Below are 25,632 nucleotides of genomic sequence, written 5' to 3'. Positions count from 1 at the left end.
GCTCTGCTCAATAGGAGCCCTGTGTCCTTGGTATTGCCCACACGGGCTGGCAGCTGCCTCACTTGTGGTTGCTCTTGTGGCTGCCCCCCAGGAGCTGCAGATGAAGCGGACGGCGATTGAGGCCTTCAACGAGACCATCAAGATCTTTGAGGAGCAGTGCCAGACGCAGGAGAAGTGCAGCCGGGATTATATCGACCGCTTCCGCCGGGAGGGGAACGACAAGGAGATCCAGCGGTTATTACTATTTTTATTATATAATTATCTTGCAAGCTCTGGTTGTTATTACTATTAATAACAACAACAACAACAATACTGCAAGCACTGGTTGTTTATTATTATTATTATTATTATTATTATTTATTATTACAGTGGTGCCTCGCAAGACGAAATTAATCCGTTCCGCGAGTCTCTTCGTCTAGCGGTTTTTTCGTCTTGCGAAGCAAGCCCATTAGCGGATTAGCGGCTATTAGCGGCCATTAAAGGCTTAAGGGATTAGCGGATTAGCTGCTAAAAGGCTATTAGCGGTTTAGCGGCTTAGAAAAAGGGGGTGGGGAGCGAAAAAAAATCTCAAGACATTTTCGTCTTGCGAAGCAAGCCCATAGAGAAATTCGTCCTGCGAAGCGCATTGAAAAACGGAAAACCCTTTTGTCTAGCGGGTTTTCCGTCTTGCGAGGCATTCGTCTTGCGGGGCACCACTGTACATATAATTCTTATCCTGCAAGCCACCCCGGGAGCTTTGGATGAGTTTGATAAATTTAAATTTATATCACGTTTTAAAATGGTGGTGGTGGTTGTTATTCCCATTACTTTTACTGTTTTCATATATAATGATTACCCTGCAAGCACCGGTTGTTATTATGATTACTATAATTACTATTATTATTTAACGGGCATCCGCTACGGCTCAATTCTGGTTCCATTTGCAAAATCCCTTTATTACTATTATTGCTATAGAATTATCCTGCAAGCTCTGCTTATTATTACTATTATGAATAATAATCCTGCAAGCACTGGTTGTTTATTATTATTATTATTATTATTATTATTATTATTATTCCATAAATTCTATTGATTTTCAACATTTATCACATTATTATTTTTAAATTATTACATGCAATGCTTATTATTATTATTATTATTATTATTATTACATATATCGCTTATCCTGCAAGCCTCCCCGAGGTCTTCGGATGAGTTTGATAAATTTAAATTTATATAATGTTTTAAAACCACTTTTATCATTTACACCCCGCCTCCCCGTCCGGCTCAGAATCCTGATGAATTCGGAGAAGCTGAAATCTCGCGTTGCCGAAATCCACGACAGCAAAATGCAGCTGGAGGAAGACCTGAAGCAGCAAGCGTCCGAAAACCGGGAGATTGACAAGCGCATGAACAGCCTCAAGCCAGATCTCCTGCAGCTGCGGAAACTGCGCGACCAATACTTGGTGTGAGTGCGAGGGCCCTGGCCGCCTAGTGGTTAGAGCACCCGCTTCCGGCAGCCCCTGCGGCGCCTCCTCTCCAAACCAGCCTCTCTCTCTTTTCCCCCCATAACCATGAGGACTAGCCCCTTGCTTTGTCTCCCAAGGCTCGACCCAGGTTCGAATTCTCCCGATCGGGCCGGCCTGAGATTCGAATCCGCCACCGGGTGGAAGGAGGGGCGAAGCTCGTCCTACGAGGGGGTCCTGATATTTTCCCTCTCCCCCCAGGTGGCTGACCCAGAAGGGGACACGGCAGAAGCAGATCAACGAGTGGCTGGGGATCAAGAACGAGACGGAGGAGTGAGTTTATTTCATTTGCAGCTTCTCTCTTCCTACCTTCCTCCCTCCCTTCCTTCTCTTTCTTTCCTTCCTTTTTCCCTTCCTTCTATTCCTTCCATCCTTCCTTCCTTCCTTCCTTCTTTCCTTCCTTCTTTCCTTTTCTTTCTTTCCTTCCTTCCTTCCATCCTTCCTTCCTTCCTTCCTTCTTTCCTTCCTTCTTTCCTTTTCTTTCTTTCCTTCCTTCCTTCCTTCCTTCCTTCCTTCCATTCCTTCCTTCTCTGTCCTCCCTCCCTCCCTTCCTTCTTTTTCTTTCTTTCTTTCTTTCTTTCTTTCTTTCTTTCTTTCTTTCTTTCCTTCCTTCCTTCCTTCCTTCCTTCCTTCCTTCCTTCCTCTTTCATTTTATTCTTACAAGCAAACAAGAATAAAAACGGACACCCCACCACCCAGACCCTTCCCTTGTAACTTTCCTATTCTTAACACAACCATGATATTATTATTATTATTTTCCCCCAAACGGCCCACAAAACATTTCCATCCTTAGAAGAATCATCTCGTTCTTCCTTCCATTCCATTCCTCGACATCATGTCCCATCGGCGTTGATCTGGGGACCTTTTGCCGCCTTGGCTGTCCTCTGTCGGAGACAGGACACTGGGGAACGGCAGTTCTATTCCTTCTATTCTATCCTCCCTTCCTTCCTCCTTTTCTTCCTTCCTTCCTTCCTTCCTTCCTTCCTTCCTTCCTTCCTTCTTTCCTTCCTCCCTCCCTCCCTCCCTCCCTCCCTCCCTTCCTTCCTTCCTTCCTTCCTTCCTCCTTTTCTTCCTTCCTTCTTTCCTTCCTTCCTTCCTTCCTTCCTTCCTTCCTTCCTTCCTTCCTTCCTTCTTTTTCCTTCCTTCCGTTCCTTCCTTCCACCGGTGGGTCTTTTCCACCTCGACATCATATCCCATCGGCGTCGATCTGGGGACCTTTTGGCGCCTCGGCTGTCCCCTGTCGGAGGCAGCATACTGGGGAACGGGCAGAACTGGGCGCTGGGCATCCGGACTGGGCACAGACGGGCCAATGGGGGTCTCTCTTTTCCGGGCGCCGCGCTGCAACCTTTCCTCTCCTTCGCAGCCACTACTCCATGATGGAGGACGAGGAGGAGCTTCCTCACCACGAGGAGCGGACGTGGTACGTGGGCAAGATCAACCGCACGCAGGCCGAGGAGATGCTGGCCGGCAAGAGGGACGGCACCTTCCTCATCCGGGAGAGCAGCCAGCGAGGCTGCTACGCCTGCTCCGTCGTGTGAGTCTCGGGGCGGGACCCCGGGGGGTCATCCATCCCAACCCACTGGCGAGGCCTTGGTTTTTAATTGCTTTTCTGGTTTGGTAAGGGGCAAAGGGCTGCCTGCTTTTATTATGTGCATGCCAGAGAAAAGTTGTGCAGTTGTGGGATGGTGGAGTCATAGAGTGGGACCCTTCACGATTTAAATCACTAGTCAGTAAGACTCGATTTAAATCTTCTTCCTTTTTTACGGAAAGGTTCAGCCTTGCTGGCATCGTCTTAATATTTACAACCAGACGAAGGTTACATTTTTGGAATGATGAATTTTCAGAGTAGTTTTCACAGTTGTACAGTGGTTCCCCAGGTTACATACGCTTCAGGTTACATACGCTTCAGGTTACAGACTCCGCTAACCCCGAAATAGTGCTTCAGGTTAAGAACTTTGCTTCAGGATGAGAACAGAAATCATGCTCCGGCGGCGCGGCAGCAGCAGCAGGCCCCATTAGCTAAAGTGGTGCTTCAGGTTAAGAACAGTTTCAGGTTAAGAATGGACCTCCGGAACGAATTAAGTACTTAACCCGAGGTACCACTGTATTGGAAATTACCTGCTATACCGCTTTACGGCTGCGAAACCAGATCATGATATTTTGCTCTAGCCTTTAAAGAGATGCCCGTCTTGTGGAACGATAAAGGTAAAGGGACCCCTGACCATTAGGTCCAGTCGTGGCCGACTCTGGGGTTGAGGCGCTGATCTCACTTTATTGGCCGAGGGAGCCGGCGTACAGCTTCCGGGTCATGTGGCCAGCAGGACTAAGCCGCTTCTGGCAAACCAGAGCAGCGCACGGAAATGCCGTTTACCTTCCCGCCGGAGCGGTACCTATTTATCTAATTGCACTTTGCAGTGCTTTCAAACTGCTAGGTTGGCAGGAGCAGGGACCGAGCAACGGGAGCTCACCCCGTCGCGGGGATTCAAACCGCCGACCTTCTGATCGGCAAGTCCTAGGCTCTGTGGTTGAACCCGCAGCGCCCTTGTGGAACGATACTGAACCTTAATATTTAAAGGAACCGTTCAGCGCCTCTCTGACGCTTTCCGCCTTCTGTTCCCGCTCTGCAGGGTCGACGGCGACACGAAGCACTGCGTCATCTACAAGACGGCCACGGGTTTCGGTTTTGCAGAGCCCTACAACCTCTATGCCTCGCTCAAGGAGCTGGTCCTACACTATAAACACACCTCTCTGGTGCAACACAACGACTCGCTCAACGTCACCTTGGCGTACCCCATTTTCCCCCTGCCCCCCAGATGAAGACCGGGGCAGCCGGGCTGGGGGGGGCTCCACCCTCCCGTCCCCTCCCCGAAAAACTGCCCCTTTCCCCCTCTCCATACCCTCTCTCCCTTACGCCCCCAAACCCCAATATATATATATAATCTCAATTACTTTCCTTTGCAGCAGCATTCGGGGGCTGTTTTCCTTTCCACCTTTTCCCTTTCTTTTTGGTGCTAGGAATGCTTTCTCCACTTGGGGGGGGGGCAGCGACTTTCCTAAAGCTTTTTGAGGTCCCCCCCCCCCTAAAAAAACACCCAGCGTTCCTTATCTGTGAAGAACGGGCATAGATCTTGTGTTTTTTTTGGCAGAGACAAACCTTGGTACTCGCTGTCCCCGTGGGGACGGTTTGGCTCTTTTTGTTTCGCAGGGGGGCGCTCCTATTTTTAATTTTTTTTTTTACGCAGCCCTCCGCACTCGGGCCCCCCCCCCCCAGCCAAACGGCGTTGGGTCTCCTATGCAGAATTATGTTTCGTTTCTTCTTAAATATGCAAAAAAAAAAGAGAGAGGAAAACAAAACTCTATTGCAGCCAGCTCTGGTGTGTGGCTCCTATCTCTCAAGTTATTTTACCAGCTGCTGGGCAGGGAAATAGATCCTAACCCCCCCTCCAAAAAAAAAAAAAATCCCCACTCGCTTCCGTGTCTCGGTTTGCCACGGTTGTAAAATGGGCGCAGGCTTTGCGTCCCCCGTGAGGCTTCCTTTTCCTGTGCCAGGAAAAAGTCTGGGGCGTTCTTGGGGTCCTCAGAGCCCCCCTTTCTCCTCTTTACGCGTAAAGCCATTTGTTGCCCTCCCCACCAAGCTAAGAGGGGCGGATAACGGGGGTAACAGGAACAAGCCAATCTCTCTCCTTCCTAAAATTGGGGTTCCCCTTTGCACACCCCATGTGTGCCTGCTCTCTTAACCCCAAACCCTGGAGCGGGTAGTCTTGCAAAATCCTTTTTTCCTCCCTCCCCAAAAAAGAGCCATTTGAACACTACAAATCTCCCTTCCTCTTGCGTAACATGTGTTGTGTTTTGTGCGTGTGGCGGACCTGGTTCGGGTCCACCATTCGAACCCAGGACCCGTTCCTTTTTGTCTTCCTAGCAGGAAACCCCTTGGGATCTCCCCCCCCCCCCAAGAAATGCTCTCTTCCTCTCCCCACCCCCAAATAAAATCCATATTTTTGCACCCTACCAAATGTGTGTGTGTGTGTGTGAGCCAGGGTTATAACTTTTTGACAACCTCTCAACTCAGTCGGACGAACTTTTGCCTAAAAACGAATCGTCTTGCCATTTTCAAATCTTTGGGGGAAAGGTCGCTTCTCGAAATCAATAAGTCGATTTTTGCCTAGGGGACCGTATAATGCATTTTGTAAGCACAGCACGGGTTATAATACACCAAAAATAGAGCTTGAAATTTTTTTTTTCGTTTTGGAGCTTGAAAATTTTTTCGTTTGGAGCTTGCAAGCTTTCAAATACTTGTGCGTTTTTTGTACATTACACGCCCCTTATTGCTTTGAATAAATCGAAGTGGCAGCTTTTCTTTGCTTTGTGCCGCAAACGCCATTGAGTTCCCACAACCTTTGAATTCCCCTTTTATTTTTATAGACTGATTTTTGGATTCTTTCAGAACATTCTCGGCCGTTTCAGGAACTTCCGGGCAACTGGGATAAGTTCGAAAATGTTCCATGATATTTTTTTTTTAAGTGCAGGTACTTATGAGTAGCAACCAGACTCCAAACTTTTCTTTTCAGGCTGACCGTTTTGGGGAAAGAATTAGTCCCCTTTTCAATGTTTCCAAGCAAAAGCTCATCCCTCTAGGCTACAGGAAATCTGTATTTTGGGGAGAAAGTCAAAAAGTTATAACCCAAGTGTGCATCTCGATTGTGCAAAGGAGTCTTTTACAAAAGTGCCCCCAGTTGCAAAAAACCGTTTCCCCTTTTTAGGTTATACACAGATATGCAATATAACATTTTGACGCACCCCAAATCCTCATTTCCTGCTATCCCCCATCATCAATTTTGGATGTTGAATTTTTCTGAATTATTCCTACCCCCGCCGAAGTTTCAAGCAAACGAGAAAGTTCCCTCGAAAACCGTTGTGTATTTGTGTCCGAGATTTGTTACTGTAAGATACATAGATTAAAAAGGGGGGGTGGAGGGGAGAATTATTTAAAAGCAAAGTTTTGTACGGTACTTTAAAAATAAAATAAAAGGTGTTCATGCAAAACGTGGCTTCGGGGCAGTTATTTCCGTCCCTCCGACTCGGTCTCCTCGTGCGTGAAGGCGAGGCGGAAGAAGCATAGTTTTGTAATGAATTGCAGAATTAAGAACGGTAAGGGACCCCCAACGGCTATCTAGTCCAGCCTCCTTTTGCCCAAAACGGTTCTCGAACCCATGACTGTGAGTTTAAGGGTCGCCTGCAGGGCCTGCAAGACAGAGCTGTTCTGCCTGGCTTTTGGTTTGGACTCACTCTGACCCATGCTTCGGAACCATGTTTTTGGGCCACGGAGTGGCCAGGAAGCTGTGGATCTGTGATTTTTGTGGTGCAGTCTGTGCGCCTGGGAATGATGTGTGATTTGACGGTGAGTTTGGGGTGGCCCAATGCAAAAAGCGTGAAGATCCATGAGGATCCGTGCTTCAAAACCACGTTTTTGGGCCATGGAGTGGCCAGATAACTGTGGACCCGTGTTTTCTGTGGTGCAGTCTGTGCCCCTGGACATGATGTGTGATTTGATGGTGAGTTTGGGTTTCCCCAATGCAAAAAGCGTGAAGATCCATGAGGATCCGTGCTTCAAAACCATGTTTTTGGGCCACGGTGTGGCCAGGAAGCCATGGATCCGTGATTTCTGTGGTGGATGCTGTGCCCCTGGACATGATGTGTAATTTGACAGTGAGTTTGGGCTGATCTAGTGCAAAAATCATGAGGATTCATGAGGATCCGTGTTTTTAACCATGTTTTTGCGCCATTGCGGCACCACGAAACAGTGGATGCGTGATTTTTTTGGTTCCTCCTACAGACTAAGATGTGGTCTACAGTAGCATGGTGTTTTTATTTTGTTTTAATATAAAAATCATATGAATTCATGAGGATCCGTGTCTCGGATCCATGTTTTTTTGGTGCTGCAGCGCGGCAAAGTGTTGGATCCACGTTTTTTATAGTCCAGTTTGTAGGTGTGCCTTCTAGGTGTGATTTGACACTGCATTTGTTGGAATTATTTTTTAAAAAGTGGAGGATCCATGAGGATCCGTGTAGATCCGCCTTTTATGCAGGCCCAATTGTATTTTATTTGTGGGGGGACGACCTATTTTTTCCCTGCAAATCCCTGGGAAATATTTTCTTTCTTTGGCGATCCCTCGCAGCAAGACTGTCGTCCATGGACACGGTGTTTCCCCTTTAAAATAGGGACAATTGGAAGACCTGCAACATCTGGAAGCCCCCAAACCGTTTGCTGGTTGTTGCTTTGAAACAGGCGCGCGCAAAGTGGTCTTTCCCCTAACTCTCCCGATCTGGGGCCTCCCAAAAATCCGGCTCCTCCTTCTCCTCCTCCTCTGGAGCAAGTCAGGGGCCGCCTGAGTCACACACACAAAACCGCAGCAGAAGAAGACGGACGGGTTGCGAGGAGGAAGAAGAGGGAAAGGGCGGAGCCGGGAAAGGAGTTTTTAAAGAGCCGCCCGTCTCGCCCCCGCTGCGCACTCCGCCTTTCCATTGCGCACAGCCCGGCCCCTCTCCTCGCCATGGCTCCCGGCTGGCTCCTGTCCATCGCCGCTTTCTGCTGCCTGGGGGGCATCGCCCTGGGGGGGGGCGCCCCTTGCCACTACCCCCCGCACCAGTGGTGCGGATCCAGCGAGATCGCGCAGGCTTGCAAGGTGAGGAAAGGGAAAGCGAAGGTGGAGAGGAAGAGCGCAAATGCTTTGCGCGCAGGCGAGTGGGCAAAGGGGTTGGGGAGGGGTGGCCACCCACGTTGCGGGTGGGGTGGGGGCTTCGAGAGAGGAAGGGGGGCTAGCAGTGGCGACGGGGGGGGCTTTGTGCGACCCCCCTTCCTGGACTCGGAGGAACGGGTGGCTCCGAAAGGCTGCTGTGGCGCACGGGTCCTGCTTGGGGGCGGGGGGTGTCTTCCCAGGGGGGCGCCACCTCGTTGGCCACTGGGGGGCAGGAGGCTGGATTCCGATGCGCCCCCTTTGGCCTGATTCAACTGCCACAGGGGGTCTTAGGATTCCTAAATGGAGACCCGAGGTGCCCACAAAATTCGCCATTCTGACACGGATTTCTTATTCACGGTATTGTGGGTGAATCAGAAAGCCTTAAGTATTAGACAAGATTATGAAAGACGCTTACGACAGCAAGAATCTCGGTTTATCTTTATGTTCAAAACCATTCATCCGGGAGGACTTAATTCTGAATTGGATCTCAATTGTTTTATTTGATTCTTTCCATTCTGGCTGTTAAACTGTGCTGTGTCTTTAAGCTCAATCTCCTGCTGATGAGCCCCACCTGGGGTCGGCTTTTTAGGTTTCTAGCAACAGGCAGTCAGTAGCAGGGGCTGCAGAACTTTATGACCGCTGCTCCGTAGATGTGGTTGTTTTATAATTCCATTCACCATATAGATGGGGTATGTACTTTTGGTTTTATTTATATTGATATTATAGATTATACAAAGAATTTATATTGATATTGCATTGTTGTACTTGGATATCGTGTTGCCTTGGAAATTACTGATAATTGTTTGCAACACAGGGGTTTAGTTGTTTGTTTGGTTACTTACTGTCGCACCTTTCCTCGGTGGCAGCCGCATTGGGGTTTTTTTTGGGGGGGGGTGTTACTAAAAACCGCTTCGGTACTCCCCCCCCCTTAATATTTTTCCAGGCGGGAAATATTTCAAGGCAGGTCTTTGGAAACTTAGGTGCTGGTGATGCTGGACACTTGGGCTGCTGTTTTAATTCCTGGCTCCAGATGTGCAGCACTATCGTTTTGCAAAGATACCGTATTTTTCGTACCATAGGGCGCACCGGCCCTTAGGACGCACCTAGTTTTTTTGGGGGGGGGGAAATAAAGGGGGAAAAAATTATTTCCCCCCCAGGTGCGCTGCACCAATCCCGAAGCTTGGGGCGTGCAGAGCTCAGCGCGCCCCAAGCTTCTGGGTGCCGGCAAGGTCTCCGCTAGCCGTGGGAGAGCCGCGCGGCTTCGTGCGGCTCTTCCACGGCTCGCGGAGCGCTGCGCTAATCCCGAAGCTTGGGGCGTGCGGAGCTCAGCGCGCCCCAAGCTTCTGGGTGCCGGCAAGGTCTCCGCTAGCCGTGGGAGAGCCGCACGGCTTCGTGCGGCTCTTCCACGGCTAGCGGAGCGCTGCGCTAATCCCGAAGCTTGGGGCGTGCGGAGCTCAGCGCGCCCCAAGCTTCTGGGTGCCGGCAAGGTCTCCGCTAGCCGTGGGAGAGCCGCGTTTTCCGTTTGCAGAGGCGCTTCGCAAGACGAATTTCCCTATGGGCTTGCTTCGCAAGATGAAAAGACTCGCGGAACGGATTCTTTTCGTCTTGCGAGGCACCACTGTATTATTATTATTATTTATTGAATTTATATACCGCCCTCTAAACCACAGTTAGGTATGAACCAGAGTTTGCTCCCTTTCTTCTTTTTTAAGAGCAACAGACAGAAGGCATGTACAAACTCGCAACTCGTGAACAAATGGGCTATTAGCGTATTATTATTATTATTAGAACTTATATGCCACCCTATACCCAGAGGTCTCAGGGCAGTTCACAGAACAAGCAGAACGTAGGCAAACTTTTAATGATATTTGGAATTCGTTTTTAAAAGCACTTGTTTTAGGTTAGATATAGGGCATCCTGATCAAATTTGCAGATGACACCAAACTGGGAGGGGTGGCTAACACCCCAGAGGACAGGATCACACTTAAAAAAGACCTTGACAGATTAGAGAACTGGGCCAAAACAAACAAGATGAATTTTAACAGGGAGAAATGTAAAGTATTGCACTTGGGCAAAAAAAATGAGAGGCACAAATACAAGATGGGTGACACCTGGCTTGAGAGCAGTACATGTGAAAAGGATCTAGGAGTCTTGGTTGACCACAAACTTGACATGAGCCGACAGTGTGACGCGGCAGCTAAAAAAGCCAATGCAATTCTGGGCTGCATCAATAGGAGTATAGCATCTAGATCAAGGGAAGTTATAGTGCCACTGTATTCTGCTCTGGTCAGACCTCACCTGGAGTACTGTGTCCAGTTCTGGGCACCACAGTTCAAGAAGGACACTGACAAACTGGAACGTGTCCAGAGGAGGGCAACCAAAATGGTCAAAGGCCTGGAAACGATGCCTTATGAGGAACGGCTAAAGGAGCTGGGCATGTTTAGCCTGGAGAAGAGGAGGTTAAGGGGGGATATGATAGCCATGTTCAAATATATAAAAGGATGTCACATAGAGGAGGGAGAAAGGTTGTTTTCTGCTGCTCCAGAGAAGCGGACACGGAGCAATGGATGCAAACTACAAGAAAGAAGATTCCACCTAAACATTAGGAAGAACTTCCTGACAGTAAGAGCTGTTCGACAGAGGAATTTGCTGCCAAGGAGTGTGGTGGAGTCTCCTTCTTTGGAGGTCTTTAAGCAGAGGCTTGACAACCATATGTCAGGAGTGCTCTGATGGTGTTTCCTGCTTGGCAGGGGGTTGGACTCGATGGCCCTTGTGGTCTCTTCCAACTCTATGATTCTATGATTCTATGATTCTATGATTCTATAGGGCAACTACAATAGCAATCTCATAATACGTTCTGGGTTTTTTCAATTGTATTGTATATGGGTACTATTCACCCCCCTTTTCCACATCTTATTTTACCCTCTGCAGTTACAATTATATATACACACACATACATACATATTTATATGTTTTTATTTTCCATTAAAGCATATTAATCATTGAAAACTAATAAGTATATAACGACAACAACTGGAAATGAACTTGTATTCTGCGCTGTCTTTCTGCCCCGTCTCTGTAATGGGGTCCTGCTCATTGACTGATTGATTTGTCAGGAGGTTTTTAATGAATGATTCTATTCGTGTAGTTTTGATTGTTTGTTGAAAGCCGCCCAGAGTGTCTGGGGAAACCCAGCCAGATGGGCATGGTATATATAATAAATTATTATGATTATGATTATGATTTATTATTTGTATGCCGCCCCCATTGTTCAGCCCGGACACCGGGGTCCATCTCTCAAGGGCCTTCTGGTGGTTCCCTCCCTGCGAGAAGTGAGGCTACAGGGAACCAGGCAGAGGGCCTTCTCGGTGGTGGCGCCCACCCTGTGGAATGCCCTCCTGTCAGATGTCAAGGAAATAAACAACTGTCTGACTTAAGGCAGCCCTGTTTAGGGAAGCTTTTTAATGTCTGATGTTTTATCATATTTTTAATATTTTGGTTCCCCATGTCCTTCCACAGTGGAGACATAGGTTTCCGGGTGGGAGTTGATCCTGGTGAGCACTTGCCAAGCATGCCTTCCTCTTAGCACATTTCTCCCTTGCGTCCTGAGTTCGAGTGTCTTCAAAGCCCAGGACACTTTTGGGAAAGGCTGTTCTCCAACTGGAGCGCTCGCAGGCCAGTGTTTCCCAGTTGTTGGTGTTTATACTATATTTTTTAAGATTTTCCTTGAGAGAGTCTTTGAACCTCTCTTGTTGACCACCAGCATTACGCTTTCCATTTTTAAGTTCGGAATAGAGGAGTTGCTTTGGAAGACGATCATTAGGCATCCGCACAACATGACCAGTCCAGCGAAGTTGATGTTGAAGAATCGTCTCTTCGACACTGGTGATCTTTATTTCTTCCAGTACACTGGCCTTAGTTCGCCTGTCTTCCCAAGTGGTGTGTAAAATATTTCGGAGACACCGTTGATGGAATCTTTCGAGGAGTTGGAGAGGAGTTGTTCAGCAAACCATGGTTCTGTATTTTGAAAAGGTTCCTTGCGGCAAGGGGAGTTTGCTTGCCCAAGACTCTTACAGAAAGGAGGCAGCCATGACGGGTTCAAGGGAGCTGTCCGGAGCAAACATTCCCCCATTCCACTTCCCTTAACGGCGGAGGAATAGGAAGGCTCTCCTGTTAACGGTGCACCAGAAGCGATGGTGCGGCCATGATGGAAAATCCGCAGCTGCCCCACCTGGATTATTCCTTTGCCAAGTGACAACCATAACCTGCGTCGTTTTTAAAAGCAAACACACCTTTGCAAATCACATATAATTTAATGATCCCAGTGATTTTGGGGGATTCACAGAAGGGTTTCCCCCCTTATTATTTTCAGTTCTGCTTGACTGCTAAAACTGAAGTGTCTACTGTCACATACATTTTTATTTTTTATTTTGAAATAGAAGCCAGGCCTGCCTTGGTTTACCTCAGCGGCAAGGCCAGCGGTGGGGGGCGTACTTTAGACAGGCCCAGGAACACCACGGCCCCTTCTGAATGCTTTTTTTACCTATTAGTGATCAATGGGGCTCATGTATTTTAGCTTTGGTTCTGCTGCATCAAAAAGTTAAAAATGCACCTGCAACATAATGGATTCATAGCTCTGAGGGAACATCCTGAGAGGAATCGTGGACAGGGGGCCAAATTTTTCAAAAACGTTGTGGTTTGGCTGGGCGAACAATTAGGTGGTGTGTTGGAAGTCTAGATTTCTGCACCGTATTCCCCACCCAAATTGATTTTTGAATTCTGAATTTATTGAAAATCTATTAATATTGATATATTGAATATATATTAAAATTCTTATAACATATATAAAGGGACCCCTGACTGTTAGGTCCAGTCATGACTGACTCTGGGGTTGCGGCGCTCATCTCACATCGCGAGATTCGAACCGCCAAGCTTCTGATCAGCAAGCCGAAGAAGCTCAGTGGTTTAACCCACAGCGCTACCCACGTCCCATATAACATATATAATGTAGTAAGATTAACTGCAGTTCTCACTCAGGTCCACCTGGATTGAGAAGTGCCGCTCACTGATTGGTCAGTTAGTTGGAGGTTGTTAGAAGTCACTTAGTATTATATAGAAAGAAGCCGGCTAGGCTGCAGCCAGTCTGACTCCAGGAACAGTTCTAGCTGCTGCAATAAAGAGCTGTGAATCTAAAAGAGCCGAGATCTTTGTCCGTCTTTCCTACTATTTAACACACACACACACACACACACACACACACACACACATATATCTATATATTACAAACTGTTGAATATATTTCATAATTTTTAAACAGGTGAATCTGAAGGACGGGACGAACTATTGAATACATATTTCTTTTACACATATATTTTATATTGCATTTAAACTGATGTAAATCTGAGGGACGGGCTATTGAACATATATATATATATAACTGATATCTTTCATGTTTAAACAGGTAAATCTGAGGGCCGGGACGAACTATTGAATACATATTGCTTTTATACATGTATTTTATCTTTTTCATGTTTAAACTGAGGTAAATCTGAGGGGTGGGTTTTTTATTTTGAAAAAGAAGCCAGGCCTGCCTTGGTTTACCTCAGCGCCAAGGCCAGCGGTGAGGGGCAAACTTTAGACATGCCCAGGAACACCACGGCCCCTTCTGAATGCTTTTTTGACCTATGACTGATCAATGGGGCGCATGTATTTTAGCTTCGGTTCTGCTGGATCAAAAAGTTAAAAATGCACCTGCAACATAATGGATTCATAGCTCTGAGGGAACATCCTGAGAGGAATCGTGGACAGGGGCCAAATTTTTCAAAAACGTTGTGGTTTGGCTGGGCCAACAATTAGGTGGTGTGTTGGAAGTCTAGATTTCTGTACCGTATTCCCCACCCAATTTGATTTTTGAATTCTGAATTTATTGAAAACATATTAATATTAATATATTGAATATATATTAAAATTCTTATATATAAAGATAAAGGGACCCCTGACTGTTAGGTCCAGTCATGAGTGACTCTGGGGTTGCGGTGCTCATCTCACATCGCGGGGATTCGAACCGCCAACCTTCTGATCAGCAAGCCGAAGAAGCTCGGTGGTTTAACCCACAGCGCCACCCACATGCCATATAACATATATAATGTATTAAGATTAGCTGCAGTTCTCACTCAGGTCCACCTAGATTGAGAAGTGCCGCTCACTGATTGGTTAGTCCGTTAGTTGGAAGTTGTTAGTGTTAGAAGTCACTTAGTCTTATATATAAAGAAGCCGGCTAGGCTGCAGCCAGTCTGACTCCAGGAACAGTTCTAGCTGCTGCAATAAAGAGCTGTGAATCTAAAAGAGCCGAGATCTTTGTCTGTCTCTCCTACTATTTAACACACACACACACATATATATATCACAAACTATTGAATATATTTCATAATTTTTAAACAGGTGAATCTGAAGGACGGGACGAACTATTGAATACATATTTCTTTTATACATATATTTTATATTGTGTTTAAACTGACGTAAATCTGAGGGACAGGCTATTGAACATATATATATATACGCCCCAAGCTTCAGGATTAGCGCAGCGCACCTGGGGGGAAAATAAAAAAAAATTCCTTTATTTCCCCCCCCCCCAAAAAAAACTAGGTGCGCCCTATGGTCCGGTGCGCCCTATGGTGCGAAAAATACGGTAATCTGCCGGGTCCTGAGGGCCTCTGCTGAGCACCTTTCCTTGGTAATTTCCAAGGCAACACGATGACCAAGTACAACAATGCAGTATCAATGTAAAGTCTTTGTATAATCTATACGGAACATTGAACAATATGAAAAACCAAATAAGCAGAATCTCAGAAATCTCTGAAAGTAAGTCTTATCAGTCTCTGAAAGTCTTTGTAGACTGTGGAAGTCTCTGAAAGAAGGAATGGGTCAGATTCTTATCTGGTGAAAACAAGCCGTAAAGCTTTGTTTTATGACGTCCAGCGCGGCCGAAGTGGTCTGCAAAGAGACGTAGTGAGCAGTGATTCCGGATATACCCACAGCAGACGGAACAGACGTGCTTCATAAACTGCAAATGAATTGCATGTGCTATAATGACCTGCATGAGCTATAATGACAATTCAGTATGAAATATGAAATAAAACCAAAAGGGGGGCCTCAAAACTGGCATTACGAATGTGTGAACGGAGGCAATTTGGAGGCGCCTCTTGTGGAAACATTTTGTTTCTCATAACCATTCTGACACGGATTTATTATTCACGGTGTTGTGGGTGAATCAGAAAGCCATAAGTATTAGACAAGATTATGAAAGACGCTTACGACAGCAAGAATCTCGGTTTATCTTTATGTTCAAAACCATTCATCCGGGAGGACTTAATTCTGAATTGGATCTCAATTGTTTTATTTGATTCTTTACCTTCTGGCTGTTAAACTGTGCTGTGTCTTTAAGCTCAATCTCCTGCTGATGAGCCTCACCTGGGGTCGGCTTTTTAGGTTTCTAGCAACAGGCAAGGGGCTGCAGAACTTTCTGACCGCTGCTCCGTAGGTGTGGTTGTTTTATAATTCCATTCGCCATATAGATGGGGTATGTACTTTTGGTTTTATTTATATTGATATTATAGATTATACAAAGAATTTATATTGATATTGCATTGTTGTACTTGGATATCGTGTTGCCTTGGAAATAACTGATAATTGTTTGCAACACAGGGGTTTAGTTGTTTGTTTGGTTACTTACTGTCGCACCTTTCCTCGGTGGCAGCCGCATTGGGGGATTTTTTTTGGGGGGGGTGTTGCTAAAAACCGCTTCGGTACTCCCCCCCCCCCTTAATATTTTTCCAGGCGGGAAATATTTCAAGGCAGGTCTTTGGAAACTTAGGTGCAGGCGATGCTGGACACTTGGGCTGCTGTTTTAATTCCTGGCTCCAGATGTGCAGCACTATCGTTTTGCAAAGATAATTAATTTCATATAAAGCAGAGAACTGCTATAACAAGGATCCAGATGTGCTTGTGATTCGTTCAAACTATTGTTTTTTTTAACTAGTAACGATTTCATTTTATAATGATGTGTTTAAAATGTCGGGCGCCTCCTTGAACGTTGGGAGAAAGGCGGGCTAGAAAAATACGAATCAAGAATTCTTGGGCGTGACTCGCCCTCCCCTGAACCCCAAGGCTCTCTGGCCCCACGAAGAGACACACACGGGGGTTTCTTTCCTTTCCTCCTAGATTCCCAAGCGCCTCTACAAAGCCCTCTCTCTGCTGAAGAAAGAGTATGAACTCAGCAAGCTCCAGCAACGTCTTGGGCGGGAGGTGAGCAGAAGGTCTCCTTGGAGGTATTTTGGGGCAGAACGAGGCAATAATGATAATGATTATTATTATTATTATTTCTACCCTGCCCATCTGGCTTGGTTTCCCCAGCCACTCTGGGCGGCTTCCAACAAAAGATCAGTAATTAAAGATGTCACTAAACAGAGCTGTCTTCTAAAAGTCAGATAGTTGCTTATTTCCTTGGCATCTTGTGGGAGGGTGTTCCACAGGGCGGGTGCCACCACCGAGAAGGCCCTCTGCCTGGTTCCCCTGTAGCCTCACTTCTCGGTGGGGGGGGGGTGTTTGGCTGGGCCCCCCAGCAGAACCAGTGGTTAGCGGGGAGGGAGCCCGGGATTGAGAAACTCCTTGGGGGTTACGGATTCGCCATCACGAGGCTGGAAAACATCTGTGGTGAGGGGAGTTGGGATGGACATTTTTCTATATACTGCTTTTCGTCTTTTTAAAACGTTTTACCCAATCTCCAGAAATTTCCAAATTCCCAATTACCCAATTTCCAGAAATTCCACTACATAATTTTTTTTTAAATCCTTTAAATTACCAGTTTCCCACCTCTTTCCCTGTGACATTTTTCTTAACCCTCCCCGCATTTGTCGCAGCTCGTCTTCCCTCTTCTTACGTCAAAATCGTAACACTACCGTCTCTGAATTTTCCTGTTCCAGTCCTGCTCACAGATGCTTCGTGTTGTAGTATTTCTTCAAATAATCTGAATAATTTCTTCAAAAAAAAAGAGAGAGAAAATTGTCATTTGATTTTCTTATTTTGGCTGTCACAGTTGAAGCAACTTAACTATATATTTTTGGGGGGAATTTCTGTCCCTGTAATCCCTAGCAGAAAAGGTGGGTTTTTTTGGTGGGCTAAACACCCTTCCTTTTTACACAAATTCCTATCTCTGCCCCTTTTCTTGCACATGAATCGCAAAGCAGCCAGGACGGAGCGCCATTCTCTGTGCCCGCAAGGCCAGAGTGGCTCTGGTCTGGCTTTGTGGGTCTGCCCAGGTGCCCAGGCCCAACCGCGCTCTCCGCCTCGTGTGCCCCCCCCCCCAGGTGCTCTTCATTTGCACGGCCAACGTGACGGAGACGATCCCGGAGCCCCTGCGGGACAGGATGGAGATGATCAACATCTCGGGCTACGTGGCGCAGGAGAAGCTGGCCATCGCGGAGGTGAGCCTTGGGCCTGGCAGCCCCCTAGGGCCCCCCCTCCCCGGGCTCAGTCTGTGCCCCTCAAACCCTGAAAGCCCCAGCCAAGCAGCAGGGGTATTCGAACCCTGGTCTCGCAGGGCCTCGTCTGGAATTTGCTTAAAATGAATGAGCTTGGCTCTTGCGGAAAGGCGGTTTTGTCTGCGATGAGTTTAGGGAGAACAAGGAGCGAAATGCCCTTTTTTTAAAGAGCAACAGACAGAAGATAGGTGTTTTTTTATTAAAATGAATGAGCCCGGCTCTTGCGGAAAGGCTGTTTTGTCTGCGATGGGTTTAGGGAGTGAAATGGCCTTTTTAGCAGGCGCCAGGCTTAAGTCCGCTTCTGGGTTTAGCTTCTTGCGAGACCCACAAAAGAGGGCGGGAGGTGAGCTGCTCCTAAGAATTGGGCTTCTATAGAGAATGGTAGAAATGGAAGGGACTCCCAGAGCCCATTTAGTCCACCCCTACAATGCAAGGATCTCAACTCAGGGGGGTGGGAACAGCCCCAGAGGCTGGGCATTCAGCACAACTCACTCTGGGATGGAGGGAAAATGAGGTTTCAATGAGGACCAGATTGTTTATATCATCGGGTGTTCCTTTATGACATCTACCACACTTTTCCGTGTATGAGCCAAGTTATTTTTCTGATAAATCAATGTCAAAAATTTGTAGCTGTCTTATACATGGGCAATGCAGAGTGGGGACAGGGGATTCTGTGAGTGGGAGATTGGCAGCGGTAAGTGACCATTGGCTTAGGCAGTGTTGGGCAGTTGGGTGAGCAATTTTCTGCCTCCCCCCAAAAAAAGCTCCAAAACTGTGGGCAATCACCCCCCAAATTTTCTAAATTTCAAGTCCCACAAAATAGGGGCCTGCTCCTTAGGCTTGTGGATATCGTGCTTTTGCTCATAAAGAGTTAACTCCAAGTTTGAACTGTGTGATGCTTGACCAGCAGGCTCTGTGACACCTAGAGATGGATCGTAGGCTAGCAGTAGAGCATATTGTTTGCTTGCAAAAGGTGCTTGGGGACCAGGGCTGGGGAACTCCTTCTAGGTCTGAGGACGTGGGAGCCATGGGATGATTAGCAAATGTCTAGTCGTGCCATTTAGGCGCATGTAGCACCAGTTTGGTAGAAAGCTTTAACAAAATCTTCAGGAGGGACACCAAATCTTCAAGAGGAGGAACAGTTCTTTGCCCAGTAGTTGTGTATGGTAATAATAATAATAATAATAATAATAAATTTTATTTATACCCCGCCCTCCCTGGCCAAAGCTGGGCTCAGGGCGGCTAACAACAATCAAAGTGATCCAACATTCTAAAAACCTTTCATTATAAAAATTAATTAAAATCAAATTGATGGCAACCATTAAGCAAGATTCTGTGCAGATTGCCAGAGGAGGGGGTCAGGCTGCGCCCTGACCAAAGGCCTGGTGGAACAGCTCTGTCTTGCAGGCCCTGCAGAAAGATGTCAAGTCCCGCAGGGCCCTGGTCTCTTGGGACAGAGCGTTCCACCAGATCGGAGCCACAGCCGAGAAGGCCCTGGCTCTAGTTGAGGCCAGCCTAACCTCTCTGAGGCCTGGGATCTTCAGGATATTTTTATATCCTGGTACCTCAGGTTAAGTACTTAATTTGTTCTGGAGGTCTGTTCTTAACCTGAAACTGTTCTTAACCTGAAGCACCACTTTAGCTAATGGGACCGGAGCACCATTTCTGTTCTCATCCTGAAACAAAGTTTTTAACCCAAGGTACTATTTCTGGGTTAGCGGAGTCTGTAGGCTGAAGCGTATGTAACCTGAGGTACCACTGCATAGGGTTTTGTGTCATTTGTGGGGGGGCCTGACCCCATCTCTCTTTCCCTCCCCCAGAGGTACCTGGTCCCCCAGGCCCGGGTCCTGTGCGGTCTGGATGAGGCCAAGACCAGCATCACGCCGGACGTCCTGACTGTCCTCATTAAGCAGTACTGCCGGGAGAGCGGGGTGAGGAACCTGCAGAAGCAGGTGGAGAAGGTGAGAGGGGACCCCCCCTTTGGTTGGTGGAGAAGGGGGGAGAGCTGAGGCCTTGTGTCGCCCCCCACCTCCCAAAACAAGGGCTCCAACCCCCATCCCATTTGCTCGCTCAGGTGCTGCGGAAATCGGCGTACAAGATTGTCAGCGGGGAGGCGGAGAAGGTGGAGGTGACGCCCGAAAATCTCCAGGATTTTGTCGGGAAGCCCATCTTCACGGTGGACCGGATGTATGACGTGACCCCCCCTGGGGTGGTGATGGGGCTGGCCTGGACCGCCATGGGTGAGACTCGAAACGCCTCTCTTTCTCTTTGCATCATTTTTTTATTAGTTTTCAATTACAATAATCCAATTCTGGCCTCATTGTATCAATGTCAAAATTAAAATACAATTCCCAATGAAGTGGTACCTTGGTTCTCAAACGCTGAAAACTTGGAGGTCCGTTCCAAAACCAAGGCGCGGTTTCCCATAGAAAGGAATGCAGAAGGGATTAATCCGTTCCAGACTTTTGAGAAGCCCTAAGACAGCAATTGAACGTGGATTTTGCTATCTAATGAGACCACTGAGCCATAAAACGAAAGCAAGAATCAATGTACTGTACTATAAAATAAATAAGACAGTATTGAAAATTAAAGTTTTTTCTTAGCTGCACTGATGATAGTCATTGTTTGGATGGGGGGCTTTTATCCATTTCCGCAGTCACACAATCAATCCATCAGTAGCTAAACTGAGTTCCACACAGTCACAAAAACAAATTAACTGGAGATGCCTCAAAAACAAAAACGCAAAATAAAGAGCAAAAGCCAAAGTGCCAAACTCATGGGTAGACAAACTAAGGCCTGGGGGCCGGATGTGGCCCAATCGCCTTCTCAATCCGGCCTGCGGAAGGAATCAGCATGTTTTTACATGATTAGAATGTGTCCTTTTATTTAAAACGCATCTCTGGGTGATTTGTGGGGCATAGGAATTCGTTCATACTTTTTTTCCAAAATATAGTCCGGCCCCTCACAAGGTCTGAGGGACAGTGGACTGGCCCCCTGCTGAAAAAGTTTGCTGACCCCTGGCCAGACTTAATCCTTTCCGAAAATCTGTCTGACTTCCAAAGTGTTTGGAGACCGAGGCGCGGCTTCTGATTGGTGCAGGCGCCCCAGAAATAATAGCCGACAGCCGGAAAACGGAACTCTTACTTCCGGATTTTCAGTGTTTGAGAACCAAGGTCCCCCTGTATTCATAAAAGACGTGGCGTTCTATCTGGGGCACTGGAGGTTTCAAGGTGTGCCTGGCCCCTCTGGCTGGGTCCCCAGCTCTTACCTCTGGGTTTTTGGTCCCACTCTATGTCTCGCCCCCTTTCCCCCTCCCAGGCGGCTCCACCTTGTTTGTCGAGACCTCCCTCCGCCGCCCCAAGGACCGAGAGAGCAAGGAGGGCTCCCTGGAGGTCACCGGGCAGCTGGGCGACGTCATGAAGGAGAGCGCCAAGATCGCCTACACCTTTGCCCGGGCCTTCCTGATGGAGAGGGAACCCGGCAACGACTTCCTGGTGGCGTCTCACCTCCACCTGCACGTCCCGGAGGTAGGAACGAGGCAGGCCGGGGCACTCTGCGGGGTTCCTTCTTCCTCTTCCTCCCACCACAAACAAATAGTCATTAAGCTTTCTAGTCCTCATGGAGCACTTTGTGCTGGTGGCACCGAGGTTGCTGTTTTTTGCCCTCTCAAGCGTTTGAGTCAGGAAACAATAGAGCCATAATGGGTTTCCTCCAAGCTTAATAATAATTATTTATTACTTATACCCTGCCCATCTGCCTGGGTTTCCCCAGCCAGATTAAAAATACCGTATTTTTCGCTCTATTGGACGCACCGGACCACAGGACGCACCTAGTTTTTAGAGGGGGAAATCAAGGGAAAAAATATTATTCCCCCCCCCCAGCCCCAAAGACCAAGGGACAGGCTGCATGCAGCCTGTCTGCTTCTCCCAGAGCTTCTCGGGGCTGCGGGGTAAGCCTGGGTCCCCCCCCCCAGCCCCAAAGAGCAAAGAAGCCAAGACAGCGAGCGGGATCCATAGCCGCTCAACCTCTCCAGCCAGGAGCTAAACCTTTCCAGCGCAGCTAAAGAAGAAGAGAAGGCAGCGAGCGGGATCCATCCCGCTCACTGCCTTGGCTTCCTCTTTAGCCTTAAGCAGCATCTTTAGCCTTGCGCAACGGGATGGATCGTGCACGCTGTCCACCGGGGCTGGACTAGATGACTCCTAGGGTTCCCTTGCAACCCTGCAATTCTATGACCTCGGAAGGTGTTTGGGGTCTCCACCACTGGAGGCTTTTAAGCAGCGGTTGGGGGACCATCTGCCTGGCGTTCTTTAGCTGTGATTCCTACATTGTGAGGGGGCTGGGCTAGATGACCCTCGGGTGGCCCTCCCAACTCTATACAGTCCTACACTTCTGCGGCTGAAGATCCACAGCCACTTCACACAATGCCCACTCCCAATTTTCATTGGGGAGACATGTGGCTTCACTGTCTAGGTAGGTACCCCCCTACCTGCCACTCTTGCCTCACCCCACTTAAGCCGAGGGAATTCCTGCCCAGAGAAGCTCCCAGGTGAGGCAAGGGTTAAGATCTACCTCTGGTAAATGGCTTTGTATCCTCCCTCTTTCCCTTTTCTCTTCTTCAATCTATGCTAGTTCCTTCTCTTGTGTTTTGTTTAATCTGTTTTTATTGTTTACTAAAATAAAAGCTGCAAAGGTTCCTTTTTTATAATATTCCCCCCCTCCAAACTAAAACGTTAATCTAAATAAAAACACTGATCCAGAGGAAAATAAGGGGGTGGAGAAAGGACGAAAAAAGAAAAAGAGGTAGAGATAGAGAGATTTTTTAAAAGTTGGCTTCTTTAGCCTTGCTCCGGGCTTCCTCTTTAGCCTTGCTCAGCCTCCCGTGGCTGGAGAGGCGCGCAAGGCTTTTCTAGAGGAGGGAGAAGGGACTGACTGACCGCGTCAGTCCCTTCTTCCTCCTGGGGAAAAGCCCACAAGAGCCACACGAAGCTTGTGTGTGGCTCTTGGGGGCTTTTTCTGCCTGCCTCCCCCCCTGCATTCGCTCCATAGGACGCACAGACTTTTTCCCTTAGTTTTTAAGACGGAAAAACTGCGTCCTATGGTGCGAAAAATACGGTACATTAAAACATCAGTCATTAAAAACTTCCCTAAACAGAGAATCTGCCTTCAGATTTCTTCTAAAAGTCAGATAGTTGTTTATTTCCTTTACATCTGATGGGGGGGTGCCACCACCAAGAAGGCCCTCTGCCTGCTTCCCTGTAACCTCACTTCTTGGGGGGGAACCGAGAGATGGACCCTGGTGTCCGGGGTGGAGACGCTCCTTCAGGGATTCAGGGCCGTTTAAGGCTTTCAAAGTCAGCAGCAACACTTTGAATTGTGCTCAGAAACATCCTGGGAGGCAATGCAGGTCTTTCAGGACCGGTCTTATGTGGTCTCCACTGCCAGTCTCCAGTCTGGCTGCCGCATTCTGGATTAGTTGTAGTTTCCTGGTCACCTTCAGAGGTAGCCCCACGGACAGCGCATGGCAGTAGTCCAAGCGGGAGATAACCAGAGCAGGCACCACTCTTAGTTTGAAAGCGTCACGATTCCCCCATCCTTTCCTGGTCTCTGATCTGCGCAGACTAAGCCTTGCCTCCCTCTCTGTGCGTAGGGAGCCACCCCGAAGGACGGGCCCAGCGCCGGGTGCACCATTGTGACGGCCTTGCTGTCCCTGGCGATGGGGCAGCCCGCCAGGCAGAACGTGGCCATGACCGGGGAGGTGTCTCTGACCGGCAAGATCCTTCCCGTCGGAGGGATCAAGGAGAAGACCATTGCGGTAAGCAGGGATTGGGGATTGATCCTGCTCATTGACTCTGCCAACTGTTCTCCATTCTGCGTTCCTGTAGCATTTGTCTATTAGGCTACCGTTTCTTATCCCAAAGAATGGTAGTGTCGGGAAGGGAACCCCAGGTTCATCCAGCCCAACCCCCTGCAATGCAGGAATCCTTTTGCCCAGCTTGAACCCGTAGCCCCGAGATTAAGAGGCTCAAGCTCCATACCAAATGAGCTGTCCTGGGACAGGAGCCAACAAGACCTCTGATGCCCTTTTACAAGGTGTTTTTTGGGAGGGTGGGGGTGGCTGTTGGGTTGTTTTTGTTTTAGGTATTTTGTGGTTTTATAGCTTGATTTTATTCTGTGAACCACCCTGAGACTCCCAGGTAGAGGGCGGTGAAGGGACCCCTGACCATTAGGACCAGTAAATTCAATAAATGATAAGTTGGTTCCTGCCCTGCCCCATTTTGCAGATTAAAACCTGTGTTTTAAGCTGGTTTTTAGCTTGTTGTCATTTTTTATTTCTTTTCAGCATGTTTAAAATACAGTGGTAGCTTGGTTTACGAACTTAATCTGTTCCAGAAGTCCGTTATGAAAAGAAAAGCTTTTTTTAACCAAGGCATGCTTTCCCATAGCAGCGGGGAACTCAATTTACACTCAACAGGAAGCGGAACATGTTCTGCTTCCAAGGCAAATTTCACAAACCAAAACACCTACTTCTGGGTTTGCAGCGTTCTTAATCCAAGTTGTTCATAAACTAAGCTGTTCTTAAACCAAGGCACCACTGTAGTTAACTTTCCTTGATTTTATTCTTTTGCAAACCGCTCTGAGGTTTTGGGTCATTGCCCTTTCCTCCAACTAAGTGGTCTAAATGTATTTTTGCTCAATTCCCATTAACCGTGCCTTTCTCATCCCCCTCCCAGGCCAAGCGAGCCGGGGTCTCCTGCATGATCCTCCCTCTGGAGAACAAGAAGGACTACTGCGACCTTGCCGACTTCATCATGGAAGGACTGGAAGTGCATTTCGTCGAGCACTACAAGGAGATCTTTGACATTGTTTTCCCACAGCGCGATTCCCAGGGAGGAGCCTGAGCGCCTGGGCTCTCGCTGCCTTTGTTCCTCCTCACGCCGCTGCCGTGTCTGAGCTCCGGCCCCGGGTGGAAGAGATGGACTCAGCAGAGAGCGGGCCACCCTCCAATTATGCCTCCGTTGCCACGAGATGTGCTGCACACCAAATGATGTGAATTATGAAGCAATTAAAAAGCCTTTGAGTGAAATTTCCAGCGCAAAGAAGTCCTGTGGAATGTGTTGAAACAGCAAAGGGCGGCACAAGTAACTGCGGCAGACGGAAGTGGGGAAGAGTCGCTGCTGCGGGTGTTTGTGTGGTCCCTGCCAGTTAAGAAATTGCACATCGCACGAAGACGGCCGCGAGAGAGAAGTTTGCAGGGTAAGGCTATGCGGGGGAACCTCGGTTGTCAAACGTAGTCTGTTCTGGAAAACCGTCCGGGAACCAAAAATTGGCATCAACTGAGGCGCAATTGCCAGTCAGCAAAATCCATTTGGAAAAATGGAAGTCTGACTTCCAAAAATGGTTTGAAAGCAGAACCAAATTGTTCAGCTTCCCAAGCGTTTGACAACAGAGGTTCCAGCTTACGGTATTTTTCGCTCTGTAAGACACACTTTTTCCAACATAAGGTGCTGCGCAGCCTGAATTCAGCAGAGCGCAAGCTGCACAGCACCTTATGTTCTACTGGCTTCCCAGCGAAGCAGGATGAGGGGGCGGAAGGGAGCCTTTATGGACCCCTTCTGTCCCTCATCCCACTTTGCTGGGAAGCCAGCTTTTCAGGGGGGGGGGGGGAGAGAGGATGGAGGGCAGCCCCTCAGTCCCTTCTCCCACCTCCCGGAAAAGCTAGCAAGAGCCGCAGTGAGCGAGTCTGTGGTTCTTGTTGTGTCTTGTAGAGCGAAAAATATGGTAACACCCCTCCTCCATCCCCACAGATGACGCTTCCAGATTTATTTCTTTGAAATAAGTTTATTGGGGGGA

The 25,632-nt window shown here is 48.0% G+C and overlaps 2 protein-coding genes across 3 annotated transcripts in view; both read left to right on the top strand.

Moving 5' to 3' along the window:
• PIK3R2 (phosphoinositide-3-kinase regulatory subunit 2) overlaps positions 1-6,552 on the top strand; it is a 20,051-nt gene extending 13,499 nt beyond the window's left edge. For both annotated transcript variants that reach the window (XM_083421517.1, XM_083421518.1), the window contains exons 12-16: positions 92-234; positions 1,271-1,447; positions 1,707-1,778; positions 2,869-3,039; positions 4,133-6,552. In XM_083421517.1, coding sequence (XP_083277643.1) covers positions 92-234; positions 1,271-1,447; positions 1,707-1,778; positions 2,869-3,039; positions 4,133-4,322 — 753 coding nt within the window. In that variant the 3' untranslated portion in view covers positions 4,323-6,552. The remainder of the gene's footprint in view (positions 1-91; positions 235-1,270; positions 1,448-1,706; positions 1,779-2,868; positions 3,040-4,132) is intronic.
• A 1,504-nt stretch (positions 6,553-8,056) lies between these two features.
• LOC310668250 (lon protease homolog, mitochondrial-like) lies at positions 8,057-24,881 on the top strand (the record flags this gene model as incomplete). The annotated part of the gene is made up of 8 exons (XM_083421274.1): positions 8,057-8,188; positions 16,463-16,546; positions 17,560-17,724; positions 19,602-19,742; positions 19,856-20,021; positions 21,100-21,308; positions 23,429-23,593; positions 24,513-24,881. The coding sequence occupies 8 exons, from the start codon at positions 8,057-8,059 to the stop codon at positions 24,678-24,680; spliced, it is 1,230 nt and encodes a 409-aa protein (XP_083277400.1). The 3' UTR covers positions 24,681-24,881.
• Between the last annotated feature and the right edge of the window lie 751 nt (positions 24,882-25,632).

Source organism: Podarcis tiliguerta (assembly GCF_965153285.1).
Source record: "Podarcis tiliguerta genome assembly, chromosome: 18".
NCBI lineage: Eukaryota > Metazoa > Chordata > Lepidosauria > Squamata > Lacertidae > Podarcis > Podarcis tiliguerta.
Note: the sequence above shows the minus strand (reverse complement) of the source record. Positions and strands in the feature narration are given on the sequence as shown.